Consider the following 13,324-nt stretch of genomic DNA (forward strand, 5'->3'; position numbering starts at 1 on the left):
TGCTCTCTCTCAAATAAATAAATAAAATCTTGAAAAAAAAAAAAAGAAACCCTCAAATGCACAGCAGTGAAAAAATGTAGTCAGTATTGCTAATACAGTGCACTGCCCTGCCTTGCTTTATGTTCAGGTGACAGTTTTTCCCACCCTTCGTGCAAATGTTCACACGGGACTTGCAAGTTTATATATTCTGCATGCAATTCTGTCAGCTCTGTACATGCAAATAATTTTGTCTATTCTGTGCTTTGTCTTTTCATTTTCTTAAGAGCCTTTGGATGATATATTTTTAATTTTTTTTTTTTTTGCATTCTAGGAAATCTGCCTAATCTAAGGTCACAAAGATTTCGTTCCTTCTAGAAGTGTTAAAACTATTGCTTTTAGGCTATGACTCTTTAGTTATTTTTTTGTGTATGTTGTGAAGGGCAGGGTTTGTCTTTATAAATATCTAGCTGTCAGTACCATCTGTTAAAAACATGAAAACAGGGGGCGCCTGGGTGGCTCAGTCATTAAGCGTCTGCCTTCAGCTCAGGTCATGATCTCAGGGTCCTGGGATCGAGCCCTGCATCAGGCTCCCTGCTCAGCGGGAAGCCTGCTTCTCCCTCTCCTTCTCCCACTGCTTCTGTTCCCTCTCTGTGTCTCTCTCTGTCCAATAAATAAATAAATCTTAATAAACCGTTTTCATGTTTTTTTTTTTTTATCTTTTATAGATGTCGTTAGATTCAGTCTGCTAATATTTTCTGGATTTCTGCTATGTTCATGAGGACTACCGTCCTGTAATATTGTTTTGTAATGTCTTTGTCAAGTTTTAGTATTAAAACCCTGGCCTCATAAAACAAGTTGGAAGTGTTCCTCTCCCCCTCTGTTCTCTGAAAGACTGTTAAGACTGGTGTTACTTCTTCCTTGAATGGTAAAATTTACAAGTGAAACCCCATGGGACTAAAGTGTTCCTTTTGGGAGGATATTTAATCATTTGAATTGCATTAAAAGATGTGAGACTATTCTGGTTTTGTCTATTCTTGTCAGTTTTGGTTGAGTTTTAGTTTTCCAGAGTTTTAGTTTTCCAATTTGTCTAAACTGCCTCATTTATTGGCATAAAAATCATAATAATTTTATTTTAGGTACCCTTTAAATTTAGGTAAGAGCCATAGTAGTAACTCTTCTTTCCATCTTGATATTAGACGATTTTGTTGTTCGAGAACCAGTTAGCAGTTTCACTAATTTTTTTCTCCACTGTTCTTCAGTCCTATATATGCTGACTTCTACCTTTTATTATTTCCACCTTTCTATTTACTTTGTTCTTATTTATTTAGAAAATAGAGTATTAGACCATTGAATTTGCACCTCTTTTGGTTTTCTAAATCTATCATTTTTTTTAACCAAAAAAAAAAAAAAAAGAAAAGAAAAAGGATTCCTGACCATAACAGAAAAAACTAGAAATCTGTAAGAAAATACTACCTGGAAATTAAATACATTCCAAAAGAATCCAACAGAAGAAATGTCAAAGCAAATTAGAATATATTTTGAACTTAAAGATGACAATGCAACATATCAAATTCTGTGAGATGAAGCTAAATGGTATAGCTTGTTAGAAAGAAAGGTCTCAAGTCAATAATCTAAACTTCTACCATAAAGCTAGAGAAGAGCAAAGTAAGCCCAAAGCAAGCAGAAAAAAAGGAAAGAGCAGAAATCAAAGAATTGAAAACTGAAAGACAATAAAGAAAGTCAATGAAACAATAAACTGGTTCTTTGAAAAGACAATAAAATCGACAAACTTCAGCAAGATTGACAAAGAGAAAAAAACATAAATTACCCATACCAGGAATGAAACAAGTGATACCACTTCAGAGCTTGAAGACATCAAAACGATAATGAGGAAATACCCTGACCTCTACACAAATTATAAATTTGACAATTTAGAAGGAAAAAAATTCCACAAAAAACACAAACTATCACAAGTCACCCATTATAAAATAAATTTAAGTAGCCCCATAACTATTAAAGAAATTGTACTTTATATTCTCCCCATCCCACCCCCCAATCTCTAGGCCCAGTTTCAGAGGAGGATGCTAATATTTAAAGGATTAAGAAAAATTCTATATAATTCTACAGAAAATGGAAGAACATTTCCCAATTCATTTTATAAAGGTAGCATTACCCCAAAACCAAAGAAAGCCAGTAGGGAAAAACAAAAAGAAAAGAAAAAGAAAACATACTGGTCAAAGAAATATCTTCATGAACATACACAAAAATCACGACCAAACTATGAGCAAACAGAATCCTGTAATAAAGGCATACCCTGGAGCTATTTCAGGTTCTGTTCCATACAACCACAACAAAGCAAGTATCACAAGGCAAAATTTTGGGTTTCCCAGTGCATATCAAAATTATAATAGTCTATTAAGTGTGTGACAGCATATGTATATACCTTAATTAAAAAATACCTTATTGCTAAAAAATGCTAACCATCATCTATCTAAGCTTTGAGTTGTAATCACTGATCATGGATCACCATAAAAAATTTGAAATTATAATGGGAATTACCAAACTGACAGACTTGCTTGCTGCACAGGTGCCACAAACCTTCAATTTGTATAAAAAAAACAAACATGCAGTTATCAGTGAATCATAATAAAACAAAGTATGCCTATACATAAAAAGAATTATAGACCATGGCCAAATGGGGTTTAATTTAGAAATACCAGGCAAGTTTAATATTCAAAAATTAAGTAATGTAATTCATAATATTAAGAGGTTAAAGAAGTTACATGATCATATCAATCAATGCAGAAAGGGCAATGAAAATTCAATAGCGCATCCATGACAAAACCGATCAAACTAAGAATAGAAGGAAACTTCTTTACCTTGATAAAGAATATAAACCAAAAACCTAGAGCTAACATTTAGGTGGTGAAAGACTGAATGCTTTCCTCAGAATTCTGGGGAAAAGGCAAATATGCCAGCTCTCATTATTACTCTTATACAACACTGGGCTGGAACTTCAAGCCAGGGCAGTTAAGAAAAGGAAAGAAAAGGAAGAAAACCTGCCCCGATTTGCAGATGACATGATTGTGGAAGTGGCTGGCCTATTTGATTACTTTACCATATTAGAAAAAGGATTCTCAAGTTTTTGCTTTTGCCTTTGTTAGTGTACATGAAATGCCCAAACAAACCAAACAAATCCTTTTCAAATGTTTGACATTCTTCCTAAAATAATTTTCTCACATTCTGCATACTGTTCATCGAGGTGGGTCTTAAATTTATTATGTACAATAAACACAAATGTTCCAACTATCAGAAGGGTAATATATCATAGATTCTGGAGACCCCTGCCAAGACTGGTATCTTGACTCTGCCTCTAACTGTACTGTCACCGTGAACAAGTTTCTTAACTTGTCTGCTCAATTCAATTTCCTCAATTATATAATGCCGATCAACAGTACTTACCTCAAAATGTGAAAACATGTGCAAATGAGAATAGCATCTGATATATAAGAGCTCAGTAAATGTCAGTTACTCCTATTATTGCAGATCTGTGAAATAAATGTCCTCATTTCCCCTTCATGTCTTCTTCTAGTCAACATGACTCACAAAAATTTAATGTTTGAGGATTTTCATCCAAGAGCAAGATTATATATGACAAAAATTAGGGAAGCAAACATATAGAAAATTTGCAGTAAAGAAAATTGGTTCATATGGCAAAATATTCAACCTCACAAGTTGTTGAGAAAGTGCTACTTAAAACAGCAATGAAGTACCATTTTATAACTAATAAATCAGAAGTAATAAAACTAATAGCCAGTGCTGACTGGGTTGTGGTCAACAGGTACGTGACCTTGCTGCAAGTGTGAACTGACTGGCAAACAATATGCAATGCATTTGAGAGGAAATAAACTCCTGTCTGTCTCATATGTGGTATTAGACCTCCTGTACTTCAGCATTTACGGCTTTGTCTCCCTCTCCTCCCACAATGGACAAGAACTAATTCCAGATTCAATCCTTTCCGATGTGTTATCTGACATGAGAAGGAAGGATGAGAAATGTTAAAGCCAAGGTCAAGAACTATAAGCATATATAGGGGAAGGATAACATAAAGGAACTAGTAAGACTCAAGTATCAAGAAGGGATGTGGGGCCAAAATAACACACTCAAGATGGGATTAGATCATATGAGAGCTTTCAAGATTCAAAGTTTGGAGACACTGCTCTGGCGATGTACCTAGAGATAATAGGACCTACATACAGTAATCTTATGGTGGGTGGTAGTGCTTCTTTTGAGTTCTTAAAGGATATTCAACCTTTTGAACTGGAAAGCAGAAGACACTAAGAAATATAAAAATCAACAAATTTTGAGTTCTTTTGGTAAAATAGATGGATCTTTTTATAAATGTATCAGAATGAAGGAAAAATAAATACATTCTCATTCACCAATAGATTGTACTGATTGGACTATGAAAAGCCTGACAAAAATCTCTGAAAACAGGAGACTTCAGATAAACGTGGAGGGCAGCATGCAACAGACCTTCTCCCAGACTTCTATTAAAAACCGGTGAAGACTTTTGAAAAACTTAAGATTGCACAGACCAATTACTAAGCATATAGAAACATGATATCCAAACATCACTGAGTCTACATCAGGGCTCTGGCATTGTATCTTCACAGAACTAACCACAAACAGCTCCTGCATGCCTAACAGTGTCCTTTGTGTTCCCATTGTTGGTCCAGATACTTGCTTTATAAGTCTTCCTTACCTAAATGACTTTCTTAACAACAGAAAACACACTAATATTACCTTAGGAATTAAACGAATTAAAAGCTGACTATCAGCTATATTTATCCTATAATTTAATTTCATCTGTTTCTTTGATTTTTTAGAATTTACCACCAACCATATATCTCAGGCTCCCCAATATCTATATCTATATCTATATCTATATGTATATATAAAAGAACTGCGTAAGAAAAAAGCATTTGAGGACATGCATAAAATCACAATCACAGTAATTGGACCACAGTTACACTAATTAAGAAGAGAGGAATCTATACTCATTTATAAGAGATTACATAAAGGAAGAGAAGATATGGGTTAAGTAACAAAACATTACATCTTTACATAAATAAGTAAAGCCAAAGTTCTTTGTTTAAAAAACAGGTCAAGGTGAAGGAGTAAATTTGTACTTTTAACTTCCAGATGTGGTCATTTGGGTCCTTTTGCCTTGGATGTGGTTTCTTTTGGAATCTTTCCATTTTGACACTGAGTAAATCTGGCTACTGTAGAAACACCATCCACAAACTTGGTTTTGAAAAGGACATTTGCATTGTTGAACATACCCTCCTTCAGTGACACCACAATGAACTTAAGGGAAAAAGAGAAAACATAAAAGATACTTTTTGTAATCTGAAGAAATGCACTACTGTTTTTATTCTGGGGTTAAGAACTGTCTGGAGATATGCTGATTTTGTTATTTCTTTCAAAGCTTGGCTCAAAGCAAATGCACCATCCTCAAATGCAAGTAACAAATAGTTCTAATATTGGGCACCTAGATGAATTCTAGCTTTCTAAATTTGGTTTTAGGAGTCTCTTAATTTTACCTGGAGTGCGTCATTACCCAGGTTTACTAATTCCTGCTGCTTGACTGCTTGTTGCTGTCCTCTGCAGCTAGCTGGCATCACTGTTTTGCTGCTAGCTCTAAATGCCCTGATGAAATAGCTTTCTCTCTGAAATTTTAAGAGTATCAAAGAATGCTACTAGTTCCTACAAGCACTACCACTAGCTCAAATGGAACATTTACATAATTAAGGAAGGGTACCACTTCACTGCTACCTGCTAAAAAGACTACCATAATAATATAGTCTGTGATAACTACGATAAGTGAAGCCCCCTGGAGTTGTATGTTGCATTATCAATATAACCATATGTGGCAGCCCCAGTTCCTGCAGCAACAGTTCAATAAAAACAAACTGTTCTTAAATAAAGGGGCTTTTCTCTATTTCCTACTCAGGAAAAATGACGACTGCCCCCATCAAGTACCACATGATTTTCTGATTTCCTAAAACAGTCTTGCTTTGGTTGTGTATTCTCTGGCAGCTAGCTAGAGAAAAAAAATAATGTTAACCATAAATTAATTCCAAATTATGGAAAACTTACAAGATTTCCATAATTCCAACTTATGGAAAACATGAGATTCTCCCTCAGGGTACAACCAACAGTGGTAACGCCTGGCTCTTTCTTTAATAGGAAACCAAACCTTTTTTCCTTCTACATCCATTTGAATGTAAGTATATGTAAATATTCACTATATAGTTAAAGAGATACACAATGCTTTAATATTTCTCAATCCTAAATATCTTCATATTAGCCATTACTAAAGAATAATTTCCGAAGAACAAATAACTAAAACTATCCCGGAGACGTTTTTTCTGGTTCTTACCTGAGAATGTGTGAAATGAGTACGCAGCATCTGTCCAATATTCTGGGTGTGAGAAAGGTCCAAGGCTGCATCTACCTCATCCAGGATATATATTGGAGCAGGTTTGAAGAGGAGCATGGATAATATTAATGACAAAGCTACTAACGACCTGCAAAAAAGACCAAAAGAGAAGTTATCAAAACTTGATTTTACCACTCTTCACCAAAACACTAAAACAAATCTGCTATCCTCTTATTATGGAATAGTGCAGATTTAACTGAAAGATCACCATAGAAATAAAGAATGTTAAGTTTCAAACTTCAACATTTTTGCTGTATTAAAATGGTCTCTTATTTTGGCTTTTCCTTTTTTCTCTTCAATGGAGTTTTATTTTGAACAGGTTTATATTCTTTCCAATCAAAGAATCAGGATAATTGGCACTTATTCTTAAGGAAAGATCATGTTAAGTATTCTCTTTCCTTCCCCAATTGCTGTTAGATGCCTAGGTAGCAGGCGAGTGAGGGCTATACACTTACTGGTTAAGACAAGAGCTACTGCTTCGTGATACTGTAACTGGTTTGGCCCTCTTTCAAACTTTTACTATGCATGCATCTATGAGTACAGACACACACACACATTTTTATTGGCACCATTTAAGAGTAAGTTGTATAGATTATAGCCCATTACTTCCCAGTGTCATTAGTTCACACAATTATTATGTGATGGTTAATTTTGTGTGTCAACTTATTTGGATCACGGAGTACTCAAATATTTGGCTGAACTTTATTTCTGGGTTTGTGTGTGAGGGTATTTCTGGGTGAAATTTGCATTTGAATTGGAAGACTCAGTAAAGCAGTTTGTCCTCTCCAATGTGGGTGGACATCACACAGTCTGCTGAAGGACTCAATATTAAGAAAGGTAGAGGAAAGAATTTGTTCTTTCCTGCCTCGTTACTTGAGCTGGGACATGGATATTCTGCCTCAGTGTTCCTGGTTCTCAGGCCTTCACACCCAGACTGAATTACACCACTGGTCCTCCCGGACTTCCAGCTTGCAGACAACAAACCGTGGGACTTCTCAGTTTCCACAATAAGATGAGCCAATTCCTTATTATAAAACCACCTCTTCATACACAGACACACCCTACTGGTTCTGTTTCTCCAGAGAACCCTAATAATAAACCTTATTTAAAATTTGTAGTTGGGCATCTCAGATTCTATAGGTCTTTTTCAGTTCTCTTCTTGCTAACCATCCCCTGTAACTGTAGCTGGTTTTGTTCAGAATCATAATAATTCTTATATTTTTTTCTTAAACATTTTATTTAAAAAAGCCTTTTTTTTTTAAGGTGAAACCAAAATATCTAGCAAGGGAAATGTATGAAACAGTGCAAAAAACAATGAGACTGACTCTACCTCAAGAGAGGGGAGCTGAGGTCATTCAAGCAACCTAAAATTATTTTTCATTGGCCTTCTCTGTGCCAAATGCTTACAGCACTGAGCTTTCTTCCAACTTAATCTTTCAGAAAAAAAATATCTCACCAAGAGTTAAAACTACTGTGCTGGATATACATCTAAAATAATGGTATATATCTAAAAATAATTTTGTATCTTAATTATGGAAATAATTTTCAGGTCCCAATAAGAAAATAAGCATACATTTTAGGTTTTCCTCAAAATATTTTCTAGGACTTTGGCAAAATAAGTTAGATATTGGGATCTGAACTCTGGAATTCAATTTTAACAGTCACCAGAATATATTTTATGCTGTTAAAATATTTAGGAATCTTATAATGAAATAAATCAAGGGACCACTATTCTAGTTATAAAAATGACAAAGGATTTCACAAGGAAAATTAACAGGTCTTAGTATTTTCTACATATGTAAGAGTAACATGAATGGCATCATATGGCACATGAGAACAATTTAAGGACTAGGATTGCACATCCTGAAAGGGAAAAAAAAATTAATAACCATCTTTAATGTGAATATTCACAATTTTCTCTTAGTAGGTTTTAATTATTTGGTTCTCTGCAGCAGGTAAGGAGGGAGGCCACATGACCTCTTAAGTTTCTCCTTAGTATGCTGATTATCTGAATTCATTCCTTTATGTAGATCCAAGTTTCCTTCTAGTAAATCCTTTTCCTTTCACCTGAAAACTTCCTTTAACTTGTACAGTTCTGCTGGGATCAAACTCCTCTAGCTTTTGCTTTTCTGAAAAAAATATTTATATTGACTTCAATTTAAAGAATAGTTCGATTAGACATAGAATTCTTGGTTGACATGTTTTTCTTTTAGCACTTTCTAGATGTTGTTCCAGACTTCTGGCTTGCACAGTTTTGACAATAAGCCCGAAGCCATTTTTATCTTTGTCCCTTGGCTGCTTTAATATTTTTCTAATCATTGGCATATAAAAACCACAATTTCATATAACATACTTTGCTGTGTTATTGTATGTATGTGGGGGGGGGGGTAGGGGATGTGTTTATCCTAGCGAGGGTTCACAGAAATGAAGATTGTGGGTTTATAGAACTCATCAAATTGGGAAAATCTTATTTTTTATTTCAAGTATTTTTCTGTTTTGCCTCTTCCTTTCTTTTTGGAACTCCAAATACACGTATGTTAGACGGCTTGATGGTCACTGAAGCTCTGTTTTTATAGTTTTGTGTTTCTCAGTTTAGCTTTAATAGTTTCTATTTGCTGTGCCTTCAAAGTCATTCATGTTTCTTTTACACTGTCTAATCTATTAATGTCATGTGGTGAACTTTTCCTTTCAGGCATATTTTTTTATCTCCAGAAATTCTACTAGGTTCTTTTTCCCCTGTAATTCTTGGAAATAACTAACATAATTCTATAACTTCCTTGTCTCCTATTTTTATCACATGTCATTTCTGGATGTTTCCATCGAATAATTTTTCTCTAGGCTATAAGTCACATTTTCTTGATTTCTGTCCGGTGCTTTTTATCAGATGCCAGACACTGTGTTATGTTAGAGTCTCAAGTTACATGAGGATCAGCTTGCTCTCTTCAGGGTGTGTGACGAACTCTGCTGTGTATGTAGAGTAGCTTTCACTTCGGGAACAGTACAGACTGAATGCTAAGCAGGGGCCTCCCAAAGTTCTAATCTGTTTCTTTAATTTAATAAGACTACTAGCCTTCGTATGGATTCCCCTCCCTGTACCTGCAAACCAGAAATTGTCCTATGGAGAAAGCTGGGGTGAACACTGAGCTCAGCACTTTTGTTTCATTGCTCTCAGGTATCATATTCTTGGCCTATTCATTTCCCAAAGTCTGAAAACAGTTGTTTTTCATATATTTTATCTAGTTTTCTAATCGCTTATCCTTATTTCTCCTTTGTTGCCTACTATCTTAAAGGTTTATTTATTTATTTGAGAGAGAGCACGCACATGCAAGCGGGTGGAGAGGGAGAGAATCCCAAGCAGACTCCCAACTGAGCGTGGAGCCCAATGTGAGGCTCAATCCCATGACCCTGAGATCATGACCTGAGCTGAAATCAGATGTTGGATGCTCAACCAAGCCATCCAGGCACCCCTGTTGCCTACTATTTTAATCAAATGTTCTTAAAAAAATCTGCAGTCTTACATATTAAGCTCCTTAAATTCTACATGTAAAGATGACCTAATTTTCAATTTTGTTTTGCTTAGCTGTGAGATCATGATGGATTATAATACACTAAGAGGAATGAGAAATTATAATACTGCAAAGGGATTACTTACCTCTGACCACCACTAAGTTCGGTTAGGTTTTCTTTCCAAGTATTTCCTAAAGCAACCTTAAACTCCAGACCATCCAATACAGTTTGCCCCTCTGGTGGTGCAAGCATAGCATTAGCACCAGGCAAAAGAGTAGAAAAAATAGACCCAAAGTCCTTGTTCACCTGGATTTAAAAAAAAAAAAGATTAAAATATTATAGAAAGCTTTCCAAGAATAATCAAATGTTGGTATGTATATATTCAATCTAGCAGATGCATTTTGTTGTCTGTTACTAACTCAGGTTCTGACATATTATGGCCCATGTGACAAATCTGGCCATGCCCATTCATTTAAATATTGTCTATGGCTGTTAGCACTAAAACAGTAGTCTGGTAATTGCAACGGAGACTATATGGCTCACAAAGCCAGAAATATTTATTACCTGCCCCTTTACACAAAAAATTTACTGAGCTCTGCTCTAACTTCCAAGGGGAACTAAAGGCTATACTTCTAACTCTACCCTGGAATTCTGATACTTTTGTAAGCTATATTATAGGCATCTTCAGAGACACACAACTGTATAACATAGGAAACTGAAGTTGCAGTTGGGAGAGGCAGAAAAGAAAAACTCTTTTTTGGCATAAAATGTTCTCTCATAAAACTTGTTTTCTTTTGACTGTTTTGATAGGCCAGTGGTTATCAGCCAACCTTAAAAAGCCTAAGATCAAGGTGAAGTCTAGGAAAAAAAGATGCATGAAATCAAACCACCAGATCTGTTCAAGGTGTTGAATGGTCCTTTTCTGTAGGCTTCTTCTCAGACAAAGAAGTTGTCACAAGACAGGAACAGGACTGGACCCCAACAGAAAAAGGCTAAAGAAGCTGTTTGGTTTATCCCCATTAAGCCACAGATTACCTAGAGATTTAGGTCAATATTTGAATTGTAATTGGGTAATTTCTATGCATACACACTTGATCAATGATTTGAGAATTTGGTCATCTGTCTTCAAATATACAACTAATAATCTTAGAGTTCATCAAATTTGAGTGTGTATATTCACAGGCACAAACCCATGAGGATCTGACAGTCATGTTCTCCAGAGAAATCCCCAAATTCAAGTGCATGAATATTGGTACTAAGGAGATCCAGGTACAATCAATCAGTGCTACTGAATACAGATGTATTAAGGAATACAGTTTTAAGAGCAATTGCATTACATGCTGAGTAATATTCTACACAGAGTTAATAGGTTTTAGTTTTATCTGGGATAGATTTCTAGGGCTAGGTGAGGTTCATCACAATGGAGAGGACCACTGTCTTTTTTGGGAATGATAAAGATAGCAGCGTTTATAAACACCTTTGGTTCTTTTTCTTTTCTTAAATTTTTTGGCCAGGCAAGAGAAAAGCACTGAACAGAGGATTAAAACAGTAGACTACTACTAAACCCTTAACATGACCATGGATACCATGGGGAAATTCCTCCAAAGGGTAAAAGAGAAACTTATCAGTTAATGGGCAGAGAAGAACATAGCCCTATTCAAGATAGAAAATGCACTACATTCATGGACAGACATAAAGGTGAAATGCAATCAAATTCTGAAAATCCAATACGTTAAGAAGGAAACAAAAATAAACATAGCCAATGCCAAAAATACTCTGGCTTTCTGAATGAAGTGTGCTGGAAGCCAGAAGGAAATATATAATGCTGATAATAACACAACTACCTCAATAGGTTATTGTGAGGATTAAATGAGAAAATTAATATGAGAATGGTACCTGACATACAATAAGTATTCAATAAATTTACCTGCTTTGAGAGAACCTTGGAAATTGGGGGAACATCAATTTAAAGGATAAATCTGTGCTTGCACTAAGTCCAGGAACCATGGGGAAAACAAGAGACAAAACCTCTCAGATCCAGTGTTAAGTCCACATTTATACAAGAATAATGGGACCAACATGTATTTTAAAATGTATTGCATGTATTTTAAAACAAACACCACAGAGAGATGGAACACTGAAAATAAGTTACAGAGTAGTAAAAACAAGGTGACTGAAAGGGATAATTATGCTGCCATTACTGAAAATGAAGTTTTCAGAATTATGAATAATTACAGAATTAAAAACCAAAAAAGAAGCAAGGTGCCCAATTAAATCCCAGAGGCTTGGGACTGTTGAAGTACCAAACAGCACAGTAACTATGTTTGGAATCTTTGGGCTGAGAGTCTTTTGCTAGGACAGATACAGGAAAACTTCCACATAAGAGGCTAAGGAATTATCCTACAGGAGACAAATACATGCAGTCAGGGAAGTACAAATAATAGTAAAGAATCTTGAAATCTGCCAAAGTTGTCATAAGATAAAACAAAAAAGGCACTTCGGATTTTGCTGAATGACAGCAGTTTGCTAAAGTTTGCTAAACTTCCTTGCTTACTGCCCATTCCTTGCTTACTGCCCATTTTTTTAAGGGCAACAAGGACGACAGCAGTTAGCAACTAAAGGCAATTTTAACTTTGGTTCTAATTTAGAAAAAGAATTCCAGTTTTTCCACCTCTGGCTATATGATCTTAGGCTATTTCAACTTTCTAGGCTTTGATTTCTTCATCTATAAAATATGGATGGCTAACTATCAGTTATGGAATTATTAATTTAACGTACAAAATGCTTTGCTAAAAACCTACAGAATGCATAATTATGAATTCTGAAATGCAATTAATAACTTGTAAGTGGTAAGGAATATGCCAATCTTGTTAGAGTAATGTTCTGAGAGAAGGAATATTTGACCTCTGTGAGCCTGGGCCAGAGAAACCAAGGAAGTTAGAACCAAAGGGGTCCTCGGGAGGTGCTTTCCAACAATCACAGCTTCCCCAGTGCAAAACTGAGACTGCTTCCAGCTTCCCAGCGGTGGGGTATGGCAGAAATTGGACAGAATCTAAGGTTTCAGACAAATGGTATCTCCTTTGAAAGTAACACAGATGTGGAAACAAGGTTAAGAATGAAAATAAAGAAATCTAGAAAGTTAGAAATTTAATATAACTTAGGAACCAGAGAAGTAGACTGTGAGAGTATGATGGAGGGACACAAATTTACCTTTGCAAATTGGTAGCAGTCAAGTCTAGAAGGTTTTAAAGCATGAGTGTGTGCAAATCATCCATTTTAAATTCATCTTAGTGTATAAACCTACTGACCATTCTTCATCCTTTCCTCATATAG

General features: G+C 35.4%; 1 protein-coding gene across 1 annotated transcript in view; it reads right to left on the minus strand.

Moving 5' to 3' along the window:
• Nucleotides 1-584: 584 nt before the first annotated feature.
• The window catches only part of SMC2 (structural maintenance of chromosomes 2), a 72,091-nt gene continuing 59,351 nt past the window's right edge, over nt 585-13,324 (minus strand). The window contains exons 23-25 of the mRNA XM_027616772.2: nt 10,137-10,297; nt 6,425-6,572; nt 585-5,349 (exon numbers count right to left, since the gene is read on the minus strand). Of these exons, the coding sequence (XP_027472573.1) occupies nt 5,191-5,349; nt 6,425-6,572; nt 10,137-10,297 (468 nt within the window). The 3' untranslated portion in view covers nt 585-5,190. The remainder of the gene's footprint in view (nt 5,350-6,424; nt 6,573-10,136; nt 10,298-13,324) is intronic.

Source organism: Zalophus californianus, chromosome 13 (assembly GCF_009762305.2).
Source record: "Zalophus californianus isolate mZalCal1 chromosome 13, mZalCal1.pri.v2, whole genome shotgun sequence".
Classification (NCBI taxonomy): Eukaryota; Metazoa; Chordata; class Mammalia; order Carnivora; family Otariidae; genus Zalophus; species Zalophus californianus.